Source organism: Crocodylus porosus, unplaced genomic scaffold (genome assembly GCF_001723895.1).
Source record: "Crocodylus porosus isolate Cpor-Errol unplaced genomic scaffold, CroPor_comp1, whole genome shotgun sequence".
Classification (NCBI taxonomy): Eukaryota; Metazoa; Chordata; order Crocodylia; family Crocodylidae; genus Crocodylus; species Crocodylus porosus.
The window spans coordinates 33,009,603-33,027,475 of NW_017728918.1; the positions used below are offsets into that span (position 1 = coordinate 33,009,603).

At 41.2% G+C, this 17,873-nt stretch overlaps 1 protein-coding gene across 12 annotated transcripts in view; it reads left to right on the plus strand.

The window, feature by feature from the left end:
• The window catches only part of MYT1L (myelin transcription factor 1 like), a 485,235-nt gene that overhangs the window by 438,845 nt on the left and 28,517 nt on the right, over positions 1-17,873 (plus strand). For 11 of the 12 annotated variants that reach the window (XM_019537449.1, XM_019537454.1, XM_019537450.1 and 8 more), the window contains 2 exons: positions 6,670-6,753; positions 8,541-8,762. In XM_019537449.1, coding sequence (XP_019392994.1) covers positions 6,670-6,753; positions 8,541-8,762 — 306 coding nt within the window. The remainder of the gene's footprint in view (positions 1-6,669; positions 6,754-8,540; positions 8,763-17,873) is intronic. The other variant, XM_019537460.1, reaches the window with a different exon arrangement.

Genomic DNA, 17,873 nt, shown 5'->3' on the forward strand with positions numbered 1-17,873 from the left:
TCCATCTCCTATCCCTCTGATACACTGGGCAGTCGTGAGTTAGTGCATAGCTCCACTGTGTGATGTGCAGAAAATGTATAATTACCCTGGGTAGGTCTATCTTATACATATTAATGTGACACAATAAACTCTGATGCTTATCATGCCAGAGATTTTTGCTCCCAGGTGCTGCATTTACACATGTGCCCAGGACCACAGCACACTAAGTTGGGTCAGAGCAGGGGCCCCAGAGGACGGGTCAGCCTGCCAGCCCAGGACTGCTTTTACCCATCTCAACCTCCTGCAGAAGAGCTGGAGTAAAAAACTCTGCAGCAGGATAGTACTTATATTTACAGGTACTACCACTCCAGCCTAATAGCTCTGCACATGTAGACACCGAGACATTTCATGAAAAGCTAATTAGTCTACTCCACAGTAAACATCTTATGTAGACATGCCCCCTGTGTGCATTTCTGTGGCATCTGTGTCCTATTTAAACTATTGTAAGTCTACTTCAGTAGTCCTGGGTGAACATATTCTCTTATAAACAGTTGTTTTACTATTCAGGACTTGCATAGTAAGAGATAGGGGTATAGGCATGACGTCCCTCTGTACAGTATCTCTATGCCCTTGCTACCCAAGACATCTTTTTTATAGATTGATCAATGATAAATTTATTAAATTTGTGTGTCACACAGGACTCAATGCAGACAGAGCCAAGAGTTAAAATATCAGATAGGTGGACCAGTCCCCTCCTACCTCCCTGGCATGTAGGGGAGGGTACAGGCTGTTCAGCTCACTCAGATAAGGCAGTCTGTTTCCCTGTGCGCATCAAACAATCCTAGCAGATAATGTAGAAAAAAAAGGCTGAGGCCACAGCCCAACTTTTTAAAAATGGTCTTTAACATAAGACACCCAGATTCTTGGGTTTGTCCTGAGGGCAGCATGTTTGTAAAAGAGTTTTGTTCTTGTGTTCTCGGTTTATATCCATTCCATGTCTCTGCTCCTGTAGGCAATCCTTGCTCTGTGAAGAATTAGGGATCAGTTGATTGATAAATGGGCGGTCCAGGAAAAATGCATCAGATTTTCAGTATCTCAACTGCCCTTAGCTGATTCTTCCCTCCCACGCTCATTTTAGTGCATTTATGCCTCTATTTTGTTCTCCTGGTTCTTCCAGCAGGAACACTAATTTGAATCTCTTTTAAACAGACTCCACTGGTGTTAATCATCTATACTATACAAACAGGCATTAATAATATAAAACATCTGCTCCTCTGGGATTTGACCATTGTCTGGGAATAATCTCACACTTTATGGTGCATCTGTGGTGGGACAATCCAGAGTTTTAGAATACAACTGGGAATTCTCATGTTCCTTATTGTGTCTCAGCAGTTACTCCTGTGCTTTCTAGCATTAATATGGAGTTTTATGTGGTAATTCAATGCATTATGTTATGAATGGGGTGGAGGGAATGCATGTTTTACAGTGCTACTCAGATTAATCCAATCCTTTGTGTATTTGACCAATCATGTTTTTCTAATTTAGATCAGGGAGACTGGTTTAGATCATGGTTTCCTTTGTTTTGTTGCATAACCTGCATATGCCAGGAAGTAAAATAGGTGTTTGTAAAATAGGTGTTTGTATATGTGTGTGTATGTAAATACATCTTTTATTTGTCTGGGTCACTGGGTTTTAGTGACCACAAGGCTCAAAATGACTCTGATTTCACCTCCTCTAGAAAGCCATGTTTTCAGCACCAAAAAGAAGCACTGGAAAGAGTTCTGCCTACTGAATCCCCAAACCTACTGATTTTCCCCAGACATATCAAGTCTATGTGCTGAGTTGTTCCAACATTACTTAGCCTGTGAGATCTGGCAGGATGGCTACTAAAATATATACAAGTGCATAGTCAGTGTATATTGATGAAAGAAATAATGAACCGATAACCTAAACTTTTAAGAATTGTTATGTGTGGCAGACTTCCAGTCTGCCTAGCATTTTTACATCCCTCCCTGAAAATATGTATTATTGTAATCCCTTTAAATCTAGGTTAAAGTAACATTTTTCTTTAAAGTTGATAAAACTTTAAAAAAACTCTTCCAAATATCTGAATGTACAATGGTCTAACTGTCTGTCAAAATGTCTGGGCATGATTCGTATTTAAAATGTCTGCTGAATATTAAGCCCGTGAGTACATGAACCGAAATTTAGCCCTGGTATAATCATGTGCAATTCCATTTTAGTTAATCAGGCAATTCAAGAAGTTGAAGTTATACTTGCATAGTTAAGGGCTGAACGTGGCCTGTCATCGTTTGTCTTAAATTATAAGGAATTAGTCTGTCATAAAAAAATGAAATAAATATATTTACTCTGTAATAGCTGTTAGTTGCAATTCAGTAAAAAGCTAAAACAAAGGCTCATATTTGACAAGTGTTTTCTTAAGGAACTGGCTGTTTAAAAAAAAGCCAACAGACCTCCAGAATTGTGTCTGAAATGTACTAAGGAACCTGTCTTGCATTTGCTAATAAATCATGATTCAAGTTTTAAAAATCCTATTATAGTAAGATAATGCACAAACATACCAATAAATGTGTGATAATTAAACTGATTGCTTATGAAGAAAGAGGTAAATCATTCATCGGGGCATTTTTTCTTTAGTCTGATATTGTGATAAAGTCTATGTGTAAATATCACTAGCCGCATCTACACATGCCCCTATGGTGCTGTTGCTACTGAACTGTCATTTAGTACTTCCTTTTGTACGGTGGTGGCACACGGTTATTTCTAGCTGGTACATTGCCGTAGCATTGTGCTATATTGAGGGAGCGCCTTGCTATGGCACTATATCTGCGGCATCACAGTTTGTGCCTGTCGATGCTATGTCACTGTAGCATATTGCTCCGGTGACATAGCATCACATGTAGATGCACCCAGGGCTAGCCAGTAACAACAATATTACTTCACTAGGAAATTCTGCTAGCAGTCTAGCTTTCAAATGCAATAACAATGATGCTATGTATGCATGTGATGAATTACGTTGTCATTACAGGTTGCTTGTTCTACTACACACAAGTTTGAAATTCAGAACTTTCATTTATAAGAAAAATAGTAGTCTGATTTACAGTAGCCAAGTAGTATGAAGGATTACTATGTATAAGCAATACTCATCAGTATGGAACCTACATGCTAGTAGTCACTGCATTTTACTGCAGAAAGCATAGTAAATATTAACACTATATAATCACCATGAAAGATAATAAAAAACCCCAAACAAAACAAAAGAAACCCCCAAGCTGAACTTCAGGTGAAACTCTGCTCTAAGTCTTGAAGTTGAACTCAGCAGAGAAACAGTAGCTTTACCTCAAAGAGCAGAATTTGGAATTGATTAAAATGATACGGTGTTATTGATACATGCTGCTAAAACTTAGAAAAATACAGGATAGTCGAAACATGGTACATTTCAGGTAGAAAATGGCTTTTTCGTGAAATGAAAATTTCCATGAAAATCAAAACATAGATCCATCCTGTTGAAAATATAGTTATAGGAATAAAGGAAGTGCCATACTGGATCAGACCCAAGGTCCATCTGGTTCAGTATCACACTTCTGAACAAGAATCATAGAAAATTGGGGTTAGAAGGGACCTCAGGAAGTCACCTACTTGAAGGCCCTGCTTAAAGCAGGACCATCCCCAACTAGATCATTCCAGCCAGGGCTTTGTCAAGCCAGGCCTTAAAAACGTCCAGGGATGGAGATTCCTCCACCTCTCTAAGTAGTGCTTCACCACCCTTCTAGTGAGAAAGTTTTTCCTAATATCCAACCTAAACTTCCCTTTCTGCAACTTGAGACCATTGCTCCTTGTTCTGTCATCTGCCACCACTGAAAACAGTCCAGTACCGTCCTCTTTGGAACCACCCTTCAGGGAATTGAAGGCTGCTATCAAATCCCCACCTCAGTTTTCTCTTCTAAAGAATAAATAAGACTAGCTCCCTCAGCCTCTCCTTATAAGTCACATGCCCCAGCCCCCTAACCATCTTTGTTGCCCTCTGCTGGACTCTCTTCAATTTGTCCACATCCTTTCTGTAGTGCGGGGCCGAAAACTGGACACAACACTCCAGATGTGGCCTCACCAGTGCAGAATAGAGAGGAATAATCACCTCCCTCGATCTGCTGTCAATGCTTCTACTAATGCAGCCCAGTATGCTGTTAGCCTTCTTGGCAACAAAGGCACACTTGACTCATATTCAGCTTCTGAATATGAGTGTAACCTTCAACAGGTCCCAACCCTGTAGTGGTGCATGGGCTTCTTCTGTCCTAAGTCCAGGACTTTGCACTTGTCTTTGTTGAACCTCATGAGATTTTTTTGGCCACTCTGAATCCTAGTCCTACCCTCCAGCATATCTACTAGTCCTCCCAGCTTGGTGCCATCCGCAGATTTGTTGAGGATGCAATCCATCTCATGTTCCAGATTGTTAATGAAGATATTGAACAAAACTGGCCCCAGGACCAACATGGTTAGCACAAGATACTTCAAGGGAGTGAAGTACTTCAGAGGAAGGTGTAAGGATCCTAGAAGATTGATTTGGGATGATGTACAACTGTACTAGTTCTCTTTCTATGAAGGATTAGACATTTGCTTAACCCTGGAAGCACGAGACTTATATATCCCTTCCTTACAAGTTTTGTTAGCACCAATTCTACTTTTGAATATTCTTGGTATCAATTATTAATACCTCCTGGAATCTTTGTGGAGGTCTCAGTGATGGGCAATGAGTTATACAGCTTAATCTACATTTTGTAGAAAAGTATTTGCCTTTATTGGTTTTAAAATGTTCACCTTTTAATGTAATTGTTCCCGTTGTTGTTCATGTGGACAAACCTTTCTTAATCATCTCCCTTCTAAGGTAAATATTCCGAATCTTTTCAGTTTTTGCTCATTTTTTCAGGTCTCTGGTCATTCTTACCTTGCTTCTTTTATCATCCCCTTGCTTTTTTGCAACAGGCTGACAAGTACTGCAAACAGTATTGTCAATGAGATGGATAAAGTCATTGTGTTCTTATGCTTTGTTACCATTCCATTCCTTATATAATCTAACGACCTTTTAGATGTCTTTGACCACAGTTGCACACTGAATAGAGGTCTTCACTGAGCTATCAATCATGAGGGGTAGGTCCTTTTCTTGAGCTGATGCAGTTAAATTGGAACCATGTAAAGTGTAAACTATTTTTTTACCTCTAATATAATTTACCTAGTATTTATTAATTCAGAATTTCATTTGCAGTTCTGTTGCTCTTTGCCCTAGCTTGTTTAGGTCTCAAGTTCCTCACAGTCCACTACAGACTCACATAACATTTCTATTATCTGCAGATTTTGCTGCCTTATCACTTGCCTCCATTTTTAAGAATTTTATAATTATAATTATAATTTTTTAATACCTATATTATATAAAAAACACATGGCCTAGGATGGAACCTTGAGGAATTCCACTCTTAACTTTTCACTCTGATGAAAATAGACCATTTAATACTCTTCTTGGCTTTGTGTCTGTTTGCACTTGTAGCAATATTTGTCTCTCATGTCCTAACTTTCAAAGGTGTTTAGATACTTGTCTGTCTCTTCAGTTAATATCTCCTTTCATATCCATATACTTAAGTTGAAAAACATTTAAATTTAAGATTCAGTGTCAGTTTTGGATGTATAAAGTTGTCTCCAATATACATAAAAATAATTTTCAACTCTTTGAATAGTTATTGTGGTGTTCCCAGACTTTTTCAGCATAGGTGCAAGTAAAATCTATTAATTTTCACATTAGCTTATATAGAAAAAATAACTTATGCAGTCTGCAGTCAGAGAAATCCTTTGCATCTGGTACAGTGCTGAGCACATTTTAGTGTCTAATAAATGCTAGTTTTACCAGCTAACTAGCTATGTCTATATTAGATTTTCACCTTTCCTTTGTGAACTTGGAATACTTCCCCAAGTGCCACTCCAATCATTTTCCCTTATCTGGTCTGCTGCTCAGCTTTCTGCTCCCCACCCTATGTTATCAGCACAAGCTGCTGCTCCACTTTGTTTCATGCTCTGCTTTCTGCTCTCTGCCATACCTATCATTGTACTACTTGTCCCCTCCCCAGCCTGCTGCATGCCACACACAGAGGTTGCCCATGCTACTTGTGGCACCCATGGCACAGGTTGGCCACCCCTGCACTAAAAGACTTCGAATGACAGTGATTTCAGTTAGCCCTGTTCAAGAGATCTAAAGATCCTTCCCGTTTTTTTCATTTTATTTTCCTTCTTTCACAACCAGAATAAATGTACTATCTTTCTGGTCATAAAACTGTGGATCCTACTATTTTTGAAGTCTTCTACTGCTGTGTCAGCTGGAGGGATCATCAGACACAGACTGTAATACCTATTTTATCTGTCTCCTCAAGGGCTTTCTGTGTGTAGCCTGCAAAATACTCCAAGTCTCAGCCTGCTATCACAAACATAGATACTTGGATTCCCCTTGTGGTTATATATTGCCAGCTATCTCTACTCTTTAAATTACCTGAGCTAATACTATTGAAAACAAAAAAGCAGAATCTAGCCTACTAGTATTTCATGTGGAAAGAATACACCTTTATAGATCCCCTTGTTAAAATTATAAAAAAATAAGGAATTATGCTGTAAAATATTATCTTCATTCAGTCTTTCAGGTTGTCCACGAGCAAAGAAAAGTGGAATCAGGATAGCACAAAGCAAGGAAGACAAAGAAGATCAAGAGCCAATTAGGTAAGTACAAATTTAGTCCAAATGGCCTTTATGTGTTTTATGAGATCAGGTACATCTACTTTTTTTACCTTGAACTTTGTTGTATTTGTCACAGTAATTCAAGAAGAAAGGTACGCCGAAGCACATGACCTATGTTTAGTTGTTTTCAATCATGGTACTCTAGTATATGATTCTCCACTATAAATCAGAATAAGAAAGGTGTCATGATATGGCCAGAGCACAAGGCACAGCTGCTACTTGGAGCAATGATTTCCAGTTGGTGCTATGCCAATTGTGTGTTTGCCTGGTTGCAGTAGCAGCCATATTTTTCTGCCCCATCCCCACTCCCTCCTACACACACAAGTCGGAGCCTGGGGCAGCTGCCTTGGTCATCCACCCTAGTTATGCCACTGCAGAGTAGCTCCATTGAGTTCAGTGACTAGTCTATGAGTCAGAGGAGCTGTGTTGGTTCATACTGAGGGAAGATCTGACCCTCTGAATACTTCTTTTAATGTAAAACGCAAAAAGCACTTAAACACCTGCCTCCCCAAACCTCATCATTCTCTTTTTTAAGAGTAAGAAAATACTGTAGGCCAACTATGATGATACAGAACAAGTATTTAATGGGAAAAAGAAAGAAACAGCATGCATGATTACATCTGAAAATCAAACCTTATAGTTTAGGTGCCTAGAAATGAAAGCAAGTGCCTAACTTTAGTCAAGAAATAAAAACAAAATTTTTGCAACTATTTAGTTGGTCTAATAAAAGATATTACCTCTGCCAAAAGTTCAGCATAACTTTAGGCAAGTGTGAATATGTTGGCCTGTGTTTCTCTGCAAGGTACAGTGATCTCAGCTCCCATTGAGACTTTTCAGCACCTTCCAGGATTAGATTCCAAATATTGCAGCCTTGTTTGACAGTAGGATAACAAGAGTATGAAACTGATTGCTTCAGTTTCCTAAATTATAAAACATACTCCAACAGCAACACACTGAATAGTAAATTCAGTTTCTTAAATAGTTAATATTGAAAGCTACCCCTATTAACATTGGTCATTAAATATCTTCTTAAAAATATGCAGGGTCCTTTATATATTTGGAAACAAATCATGAGAAAGACTGTGCACCTGATGACCACCAGAAACTAATTTGATTGAAATCTTTGGGCCCCATCCCGTGAGGTTCTAATAGCAACATAATCAGTGAATGCGGAAGGCACTCAGCACGCTGCCCAATAACATTTCTGGTTGTTTATCATCTCTGCAAATCTGGCCCATGATCTTTTACCTAACTTCTTAGTGCTAAATTGGGCAAGAGTGTAACAGATACCTAAGCTGACAATATTACCATAACTGCAAATTAGTCCCTTTAGTTTTTATATACACATTAAAACAGAACCTAGAATTTTACTAAGTAAGACTTTTAAAATTTAGAGTTTTTGTAGCAAATTTCACTATGTGGTCACTGAAGCTCAGTAGTGGTATCCAGTGTGGTATATGCCATGATGAACATCTACATTTCAAACATGTATCTCACAATGTCTCTTGTAAGCGAACAAGCCTGGGGCTTTGCCATTGATTAGTATCTCTGTCATTGATGAACCAAAGAGCTACATATCTTTTTTTTTCAAATTAACAAAGCTCTTTTAGCCTGATGCTTCACAGTATTCCATATGGGGAATCTTAGATTTTTTTTAGAGCATGATTTTTCTTTTTTTTTCATGTCAGGTTTATTTTGACTTTGTTGTAGAGGCTACCAGGTATATGATGGCAAGACAATAAAGTTTATCTCATCTATCTGCTATCCAGATGTCCAGTTCCTGGTTGTGATGGTCAGGGTCATATAACTGGAAAATATGCATCCCATCGCAGTGCATCAGGGTGCCCGCTAGCTGCCAAAAGGCAAAAGGATGGGTACTTAAATGGCTCACAGTTCTCTTGGAAGTCAGTGAAGACGGAAGGTATGTCATGTCCGACTCCAGGATGTGATGGCTCAGGACATGTCAGCGGTAGTTTTCTTACTCATCGTAGGTAAGTAACTACTGTCCAAAATACTCCTTCCATTAGATGAGTACATTTATAGTACAGCTTCTTGCATGGCACATGACCATTTTAATTTTATTTTGACTTGCATATTCCTGTGGGAGGCAGTCTGTCTTGTGATTCAAATGCACTTTAAACAACTTGGAGTCAAGACTTACAAGTTTTAATTTTAGGCATAAGGTCTTCCAGGCAGAAATTGCGTCCCCTCTATACCTTGAGCACAGAACATTTGCCACTTCCTTGTTAAAGGACCTTGGACCAATTACTGAAGCAGCTATATGAGCATAAGCCCCAAATGTAGATACATTTAAATCTATAAAATGTCATCAGTACCTTTACAACTTACTAGTCAACTCTTGTGACCAGTGATTTTACTATACCAGAGGAAAGCAGAGCTTTTTTGCGATAGGAGGGCCCTGCTGGTACAGTATATTAGTATTTCTAAAACAATATAGCAATCCTACCATATCCCTAGCACAAGTATGTTAGTTTTCATTGTTTAATGTGTTGTATATAATTCTAGTTTAGAATCTATAGGTATTTGTTAATGTACTACACCCAAAGCAGTAGCAATCTGCAGGAAACCAGAACAGCATTCAGTTTGTTCTGTGAATACTAAATAACCTACCTTGTAAAATGAACGCCAGCTGATGAACTTTGTGCCATTTAAAACAGGCGGCTGCATGGTGCACTGGTTGCAAGCCCAGAGCTGCACACCATATGTACTGCATGCTCAGGGGTGGGGGCTCCCTAGCACTCCCACCACACAACCAGCAGAGCTCCCAACCACATGGACAGAATGAGCTCCCCCTTGCTGCTGCTGTGTGAGCAGTATGGGCTCCCTGCTCCTCTTGCTGCCGTGGAGGCAGCAGGCTTACTGGCCTGGCTTGGCCTGCTGTGCTGCCACACTCCAGAGACCCAGCTGCTGCAGCAGCTACAGGAGGGAGTGGGGGAGTGATAGGCAGTGACTAAGGGGCAAGGACTGGGGCACCAGTCCCAGGTGCCAACTTGTGGGGAAGGGGCACAAAATAGCAACTGCCACTTTCCCAGCCACTGCATCATTTCTGGCAGCTCGCTGCTATGGGTGCGACCCCTGCACCATCTAGGATGCAGAACTGCTGTTATACCTTTGACTGGTCAACTTCCTTGCTAGCTCATTGTGAGCCTGCTCCAAAACACTTCGAAGTCAATGGAAACTTGCCGTTTACTTCAGCGGTTTCTGGATCAGGCTTTCTGAACAATGGGAGCAGGAAGCCTGGCACTTGATTTAAGGTCTGCCATCAATGACAATACTGTACCAGTGATGTTATTTCAGGAAAACAAAGTAGGAAGTACAGGCATTAAGCACATAGGCCAATACCCGGTTTTGGTGTGGGAGGAGGCCTATTACAGCTTAAGAGGATAGAATGAATATGGAATGTGGAAATGAGTCCCTAAATCTGATATTAAAGGGATTTTTTAGGCAGTTTAATTTTAAAAAATTACAAATTGCCCAGCTGCAAGTTGGTGTTGACTGGCTGGAGAGACTGGGCTTCAGGACCAGGCTTGCTACTCTAGAGCAGTGGTCTCCAAACTCTTTTGATCACGCACCCCCATCATTAAAAAAATTTTGAGCACGCATCCCCATTAGATGTATATTTATTTATATATATAAATTGAAATAAAAGTTCTAATATTTTCTTCCCGCACCCCAGTGGATCGTCTTGTGCATCCCCCCAGGGTGCGTGCACCCCACTTTGGAGACCACTGCTCTAGAGCACCAGGAGAAAGGCACATGAAAATATAATATTTTAAGGGCACTTTGGTCCTGTCCTGTCTGTGTCTTCAGCACCTCAGTTTTCTTCACATTAGAATTCACCCCTTGGGAAAGATGACCATGTGTGTTTTAATGTCCTTTTAACAAGGAATAAATTTGCTACCACAAAAGAGTGTATACATTCTTTTCCTTACAAATCTATAAACTAGGGTAGACCTGGGTCACTAGAATGAAATACTGCATCTGTCTGCACTGTCACAAAAGCTCCCCTGTGGTAGAAGTGCAATGCAGAGAGTTGCACTTGCATTGTACTGGGCGGTAGAACAGTAGCAGCATGGCCTAAATATCTCTGAAATAGATGCACTGGTGAGAGAGGAGACATTTTTCACCTTGTGAAGGAACACGAACGGAAGCTGTATGTGTACAGGTCATGGGAAATATTTGCCATATGACTTTTTTTTAGAATATGTATTGTATGCATAGTGGGATTTTGTTAATTTTTGAGCTGTCAAGAAACAAGCAGGAAGATATTAGCAATGGATCCAGTTAAGATACCTCCTGACAAAAGGGCAGCAGGTTAAGGAATAATATCTGAGTTATTAGCAGTAAGGATGCTGTCTGCAGGCTCCTGGCAAATTTATGCAGCTGTTTTTCTGAGGATGGGAACAGACTGATCAAAAGGACTGAAAGTTGAAAAAAAATAGGGAGGCAGTTATCGGGCTCTGCACTAAGTGGGCTTTCTAAGCATCCAAAGGGGAAGATAAGCCTACCCAGGATGGTTCTGCTGTGTTAGGATCCCTTTTTATAGCACTCCACCAACTAGGTATTCTGCATCTCTGTGCCATGACTAGCCCAATCCAGCAGGCTGCTTTGAGCATTCCTAGCACCCCTTACTTCAGTTTTGTTCCTACAAGTACAATTAAGCAATACTCTGTTTTGGAAAAGCTGTTTGGTTAGTGTATTAACTACTATTCACAATGCCTAAAGGGAAGGCTTGTAGGTGCCCTATACTGTCAGACCTGCTGAAGAACCATAACTGGTCCTCAGGGAATACAATCCAAGCCACAGGGCCATAAGTAGGAGAATCACAAGTCTGCCCCAGATCACAAGATGGCAAGAGGCCAGCTTCCTGATAGAGGTGGATACAAGGCAGACCAAGAAAGGGGTCAGAGGTGCAGTTTGCTCTTCATGACATGTCACATGTCAAAGCACAGGCTAGTTTCTGTCAAGTGGCTCTTTGACCATTAGTATAGTTCAGAGCTCCCATTTTGAGCATGGAATATTGCTTTTTTCCTGACCCTGGAAATTGGTGCTTGTCCAGGATCAGGTGCTGATTGGTCTGATTCTGAAAACCGGTGCTTGTCCAGGATCAGACCAATCAGGCATTCTTCTGGGAGGTGAGAGATATGGTTTTGCCCCCTCCCTCAGCTAGAAACCAGGCCCCCCGCTTCCTGGATAACGTCTCTGTCCACCAGGCTATTGGGCTTTTAACAGAATCTGCTCAACACCACCAGAGAAAGCTTTCCAGGGAAAGTGCTGAACCTAGGGATGCTAAGGAGGCACAAAGTCATCTGCTGGATTGCGCTGGTCAGGTGCAGAGATGTCTAGCTGGTGAATCTCAAAAGGGCTTATATAGGACATAGGCACCTAGAAGCTCAGCTAAGCCAAAATGAACTCATGCTGGGTTCATATAGTTGCTGAATTTTAGACATCTAAAGATGGGTCTCAGGTGCTTTAGCAAGATAGAAAGAGTTTCTGTGCATCACTTCTTAAACCCAGGCACCTAAATTTTACCTACGTCTCACTTTAGGCACGGTGCACAGAGGGCTCCTATGCACATGCAGGGAGGCTGCTCAATCGAGTCTGCTGGAGCATGATAATTACTGCACTCCAGCAGACTCCAGTGTCACATGTATCAACATCCCCCCCACTGAAATATGTCAGCAGGATGATGAACTTTTGTTTAAAGCATCCCGCCACCATTTTTCATTGTAGGGATGCTGATACGTGTGATGCTCCAGGTGCTTTTAATTAGTGTTGCTCTTGGAGCTGTGCTATTAAAGTGCACCTCTCCCCAGAGCACATATATAAATGCCCATATACTTTTTTGTGTATCCCACCCTAAGATTCGAGAACATGAGTCAACAATGTGTGGGCTGTGGGCCGTATCTGCCCCACAAAGAGATTAGATCCAGCCTGTGGCAGCTCAGACTATCAGCAACATGCTCCAGCCATGGTAGCAGAGGTGTCATATTTAGGGTTGTGTTGCCTGTAGTGTTCAGTTTATTCTCTGCTGAAGCTGAGGTGAAAACCCTAGGGTACTAGCACCCCCCTTTTTCTATCTATTCCCTTTGCACTATCTGCTGATCTCCAAGTAAGTGGGAGGTAGAGGGCTGGGTCACAAGCAGTGGTCTATGGTGGCAAAAGGTTGCCAGCTTCTTTCTACAAGCATGAAAGATTTGCAGCAAAGATTTACTGAAGACCAGGCCCTGCTAAGCAAACTTCTTTGCATCGTAAATTAATGTATTCAGGAAGCCTGTTTTCTATCCCAAATTCTGGAGAAGCATGTGCTGTAATAAATCTTTATTCTCCTTTTCCCTCTTTTCTCACCAGTATGAATGGGTGCTGCTGATATTACCCCTGTCCCCTTCAGATCTGTCTGCCCTGCCTTCTCTAGGTTCATCCTGCTTAGCTTGTCCCTCTTACCTTTGTACTCTAGCGTCCTTTTGCCCCTGTTTCAACTGGGTGACTCCCAGGCACGGTAGGAAAAATCCTGATTTGGCTGGAAATATTCGCCACATAGGCAGAAGCTTCAGAGAGTACCTCTGCCAAACTCTAACAAATAACCATTGCACATGTTCAGGTGGAGACTCGCAGAGTCCTATAATTCAGGCAAAAGAAGGTGAACTTCCCTGGGGGCAGCAAAATGTATCTCTCTAACTCCAGAGCAACGTCTTGGCAAATTTTAAGGCTGCTCCAAAGCTGGGAGGCTTCTGAATGCAATGGGTGTCACTTTTTAAAAACACAATGTATTTTATCTAGCCATGTTCTGAGAAATGTTTTGATGAAACATTCAGAAAAAAATCAGCCTGAGGCAAACACCTGGTGCTGAAAATTTCAGCCAGACCAGCTAAAGTTTGGCAAATGTATAAGCAGCTAAAAATAGGGTTTGATGATGGAAAAACTTAGACCCCTTAATTGTGTGCACCAGTTCTGCTTGTAATGATCTGGAAGTGGAAGCCTGTAGCAAATTAATGGAATATGCAGATTCTGTTAAAGGAATTAGAGCAGAAAACTATTATAAAAGGCCCAGGAGAGATGAAAAACACAGGCAGAAAATAACAAAATGGAATTCAGCTTAGAAGAAGATACAGGGGATAAACTGGGAAAGCAGTTATACTGAAAGGTCCTGACAAGTGATCATAAACAGCAATCTTTTCATGTATTTACAATTTGACGTGGCAGCTAAATAGGCCAGCATAATTTTGGCAGCATATGAACATTACAGGGTAGGAAGGTAATAATCCCTCTGTATTAAATAAATGAAAACTTCCATATCACTCCCTTTCCCACTAAATATTTTCTGTGCCGATTCAGCAAATATTATGATAACGGAAACTTGCTACTGAACTTCTATACACATTTAAGAGACAACTTTGACAGCATTTTGTAAGGTATAGCCTTACAAAATGATTCAGTCACTTTCCTGGTGTATTTTTGTGTCCCAGGGTTGGGGGACGGGGATGGAGCAGGGGAGAGGATTTTTTTAAGTGGAGTTTTCTAGACCCCAGACAGACATGAATTGGTAGTGGCACAAGTCAGACTTCAAAGTGCTGCAAAATACAGTGTACAAGGTGTGAACAGATGTGTAGAATCCCCTTGCTGGAGTGCTACTATGTCACTGTGAAGGCACTGCCCTCCAGCTAGCAGATGGTAGAGGATTGCTCAGCTCTGTGTGTCTGTTTCGCAGTACCACTGGGGAAGGGAAATCTGTCAGTGAGCACAGGAGTGGGACTGGGCTCGCCCACAGCAAGCAGACTCTGTTCACAGCTAGGACTGTTCACAGCAGGCAAGCTGATCCCATGCTCAATGATTGACTGGTTCTTGGGGGAAGAAGCAGGCTGTACCTCTGAGGCTTCAACTGTCCACCCTCCTTCCCCCTGCCTTTGGGTGGGTGGGGGGAAGTAGGAGCACTGTGGGATGCTTGGGGTCTGTAGGCTCCTTGTACCTCTCCCATGCAGTGAACAGAAGTTAGATGGGGTACTACAAAGAAAAGTTCCTGTTTCATTCAGGATCATTTTTGAAGCACTTCTGCCGTTTTAATATCATAGTAGGCAGTATATACAATCATCTCCTCTACTCTCATAGTGCTACAAGGGCACATTTAGCACTACATATATAATGCCTGCCCACGGTCATACTAGTTTGGCAATATTTATTGTTCCATCCAGTTTCACATTTGGTCTCACTCTTGTTTCATGATTCATTTTTATTTAGCAGTTAAGCTAAAGCTGCATTCTACTTTTTAGCTACCTTGAAAATGGGGCCAAAAAAGTGCTATCAATGCATGTGCCTAGTGACCTTTCACTTGGGTCAGGTTTCTGTGCATGTATCCCAGAACAACATGTTGACCACAGTGTGCTGCACCGAGTGGGCTTTACTGTCAAGTAATAACATTGAAATATTTAATTAAAGTAGTTCTCTCCTTGAACTTTCCCTATCACAATGATTGCTATACTTTAAAATGACTTGTGTCACTTTTTACCGTTAACGTTTCTACTAATATAGATGTTATGGTGGTCATTTAATGTGATGTTTTATTGTTTGAAGCTTCCAAAACAATTAGAAACATTTCTGTACCAGGTTTATTCCTGCTTTAAAATAAATTTAATTCACTATCTACCAATTTACCTTCCTTTTGAATAGACATCTTTCAAAAGGCAAAGTAGATAAAATGTACAAAGATAATTGTCATTCAGATGGAGAAGAAAATTTAGTATGGTTTAAAAGGGTGATATAACTCAAAGATGAGACTTCCTGGCTGAGAACCTTGAAATGGTATTGAGCCAAGGAAAGAAAAGTAACCTGAATGTTTCCTTTAGCAAAGCACAGCAGGTGGGGACTGTGGGGGCTAAGGTGATTGCTCTTTTCACTGTAGTAGTACACTCCTTAAAGACTAACAGAATCAACCTGTGCGAGGAACCCCACCATCACTAATATGCCTGAACTGGTAACCTCTACCCTCTTCCTTCTCCAGTGAGCATTGCATTTTAAATAAAAATGGGCCCTGGCTTAACTATTCTTTACAATTTCCTCCTGTCAGGGTTATCCTTGGGATTAGTTCAACCTCTAATCTGTGTTGCCGCTCCTAACAATTTACTGGCAAGAGTGGAAAAATCGATGGAACCCATAAAACATATTCTTCAGCAAGAAACAAACAAGTAGATGTAATACAAGGTGAGAAGGGACCATTGTATAAATGGTCACTTCTCAGCATTTATACTTAATGACTGAAAGTATAAATGGACTACAAAGTTCAGATCCAAATGTACCAAATATCTGGGAATATTCACTTTGAGAGTTGAGGTGTGGCCCATTTAAACAGATGGGGAAAACAGGATAATTTAAATCCTGATCTCAACTTCAAAGTGGTTTGCATATGACTTTTATTTTAATCCATTTCTAGAAAAGTGAGGTGCTTTAAAGTACCAGCATGTTCCTTTCAGTGTTTGGTAGAAGGATGTCCTTTTTAATAAGTAGGAAAATGGTTGTGTCCTTGACTTCAGGAACTTGGAATAGATGACCTGCTGAGGTCCCTTCCCACCCTTATTTTCTATGATTCTAAAACTGTCTGGTCAGTGTTTATGAAACAGCCCATCCATGCTACATAGTATGTAGGCTTTGTGTTGAGTCTCTTGTTTCGTCACGTCCTTCTTGTCTATGTCTGCCTCTGCCAGCAGAAGTTCCATGTGTATATTCATTCACTTCTGGTGGCTTTGTGTGACTCCACTGTAGCAGTTCTGCCTCCAGAGTGGGAAGGGCACCAGCTGGTGATGGGGCCTCTGTAGCTGGCAGAAGACACAGCTGAAAGGTACCTTCTACTAGGTGCTGGATGATGGTAGGAGCCTTATCCTGCTTTGCAGATATAGTGTAATTCTGCCCCCTTAGAACAATTTTGAGAGTGTATGCACTCAAAAGTTCTTCCAGGAGACACCTGTAGTGTAGCCAAAACCCTTGCCTTGTACCCTTCACAGCCTTTTGTATATACAGGAGTTGGATTTGCATTTGTCATATGATGGACTGTGGACACTCGCATAAAAAATGTACATGTGAATTTATATTCAAAGTAAGTTAGAAATGTAGCCTAACTCTTCTTTACAGTTCCCATTGGAAATAGATCAGTAAGCTTACACCCAGTTTTACAGTTGTGGTAACTGATACAGGAAAATTTAGGGCCAGGTTGTGAGAAATCCTGCCTGTTTGCGCAGGGCGAGATAAACCCCAGGAAACAATCTTCTCATAGGAGAACGAGCCACAGTCACAGCCTTGAACAATCCTTGAGTACAAGTGCTGTTGAATTTGAATTTCATTGCTTCACCAGTCTTACCAAATGTGGGAGAAACACAGGTTATCAGGGATCTTCTGGGTCATTGACCCATTTCACAAAATGGATCAAACTCCATTTTAAAATTAGTCACATTTCTTACCCCAACTACTCCAAGCAGTTCCCAACCAGTAAAGAAAGTTTCATGGTATGCTCTTTCAAAGGATGGCTGCATATCTTCAGTTGGACACATTATTTTTTTCCTCCTATAGTTAGCTAGAATGCCTTCTGAGACTGGCATTACATGGTGACCCTTTTATCCTACAATACAAGTCCATGGCTGTGTCATGGACATACAACACATTTACAATGGTGTGATCTACCTTTGCTCTGGTCTAATAGTTTCATAGTTTCTAGGGTCGGAAGGGACCTGAGCAGATCATCGAGTCTGACCAACTGCCATGGCAGGAAAGAGTACTGGGGCCAAACGACCCCAGCAAGGTGTACATCTAGCCTCCTCTTAAAAACCCCCAGCGTAGGAGCCAGCACCACTTCACTTCAAGTTGGTTCCAGACCCTGACACTGAAGTAGCACCTCCTGATATCTAGCCTAAATCTACCCTCTGCCAGCTTGTGACTGTTATTCCTGGTCACTCTTGGTAGTGCATGAGGGAACAGGGACTTCCCCAATGCCTGCTGGTCCCCTCCAACTAGTTTGTAACAGGCCACTAGATTCCCCTTCAGCCTTCTCTTGTGGAGGCTGAACAGGTTCAGGTCCCGTAGCCTCTCCTCATAGGGCC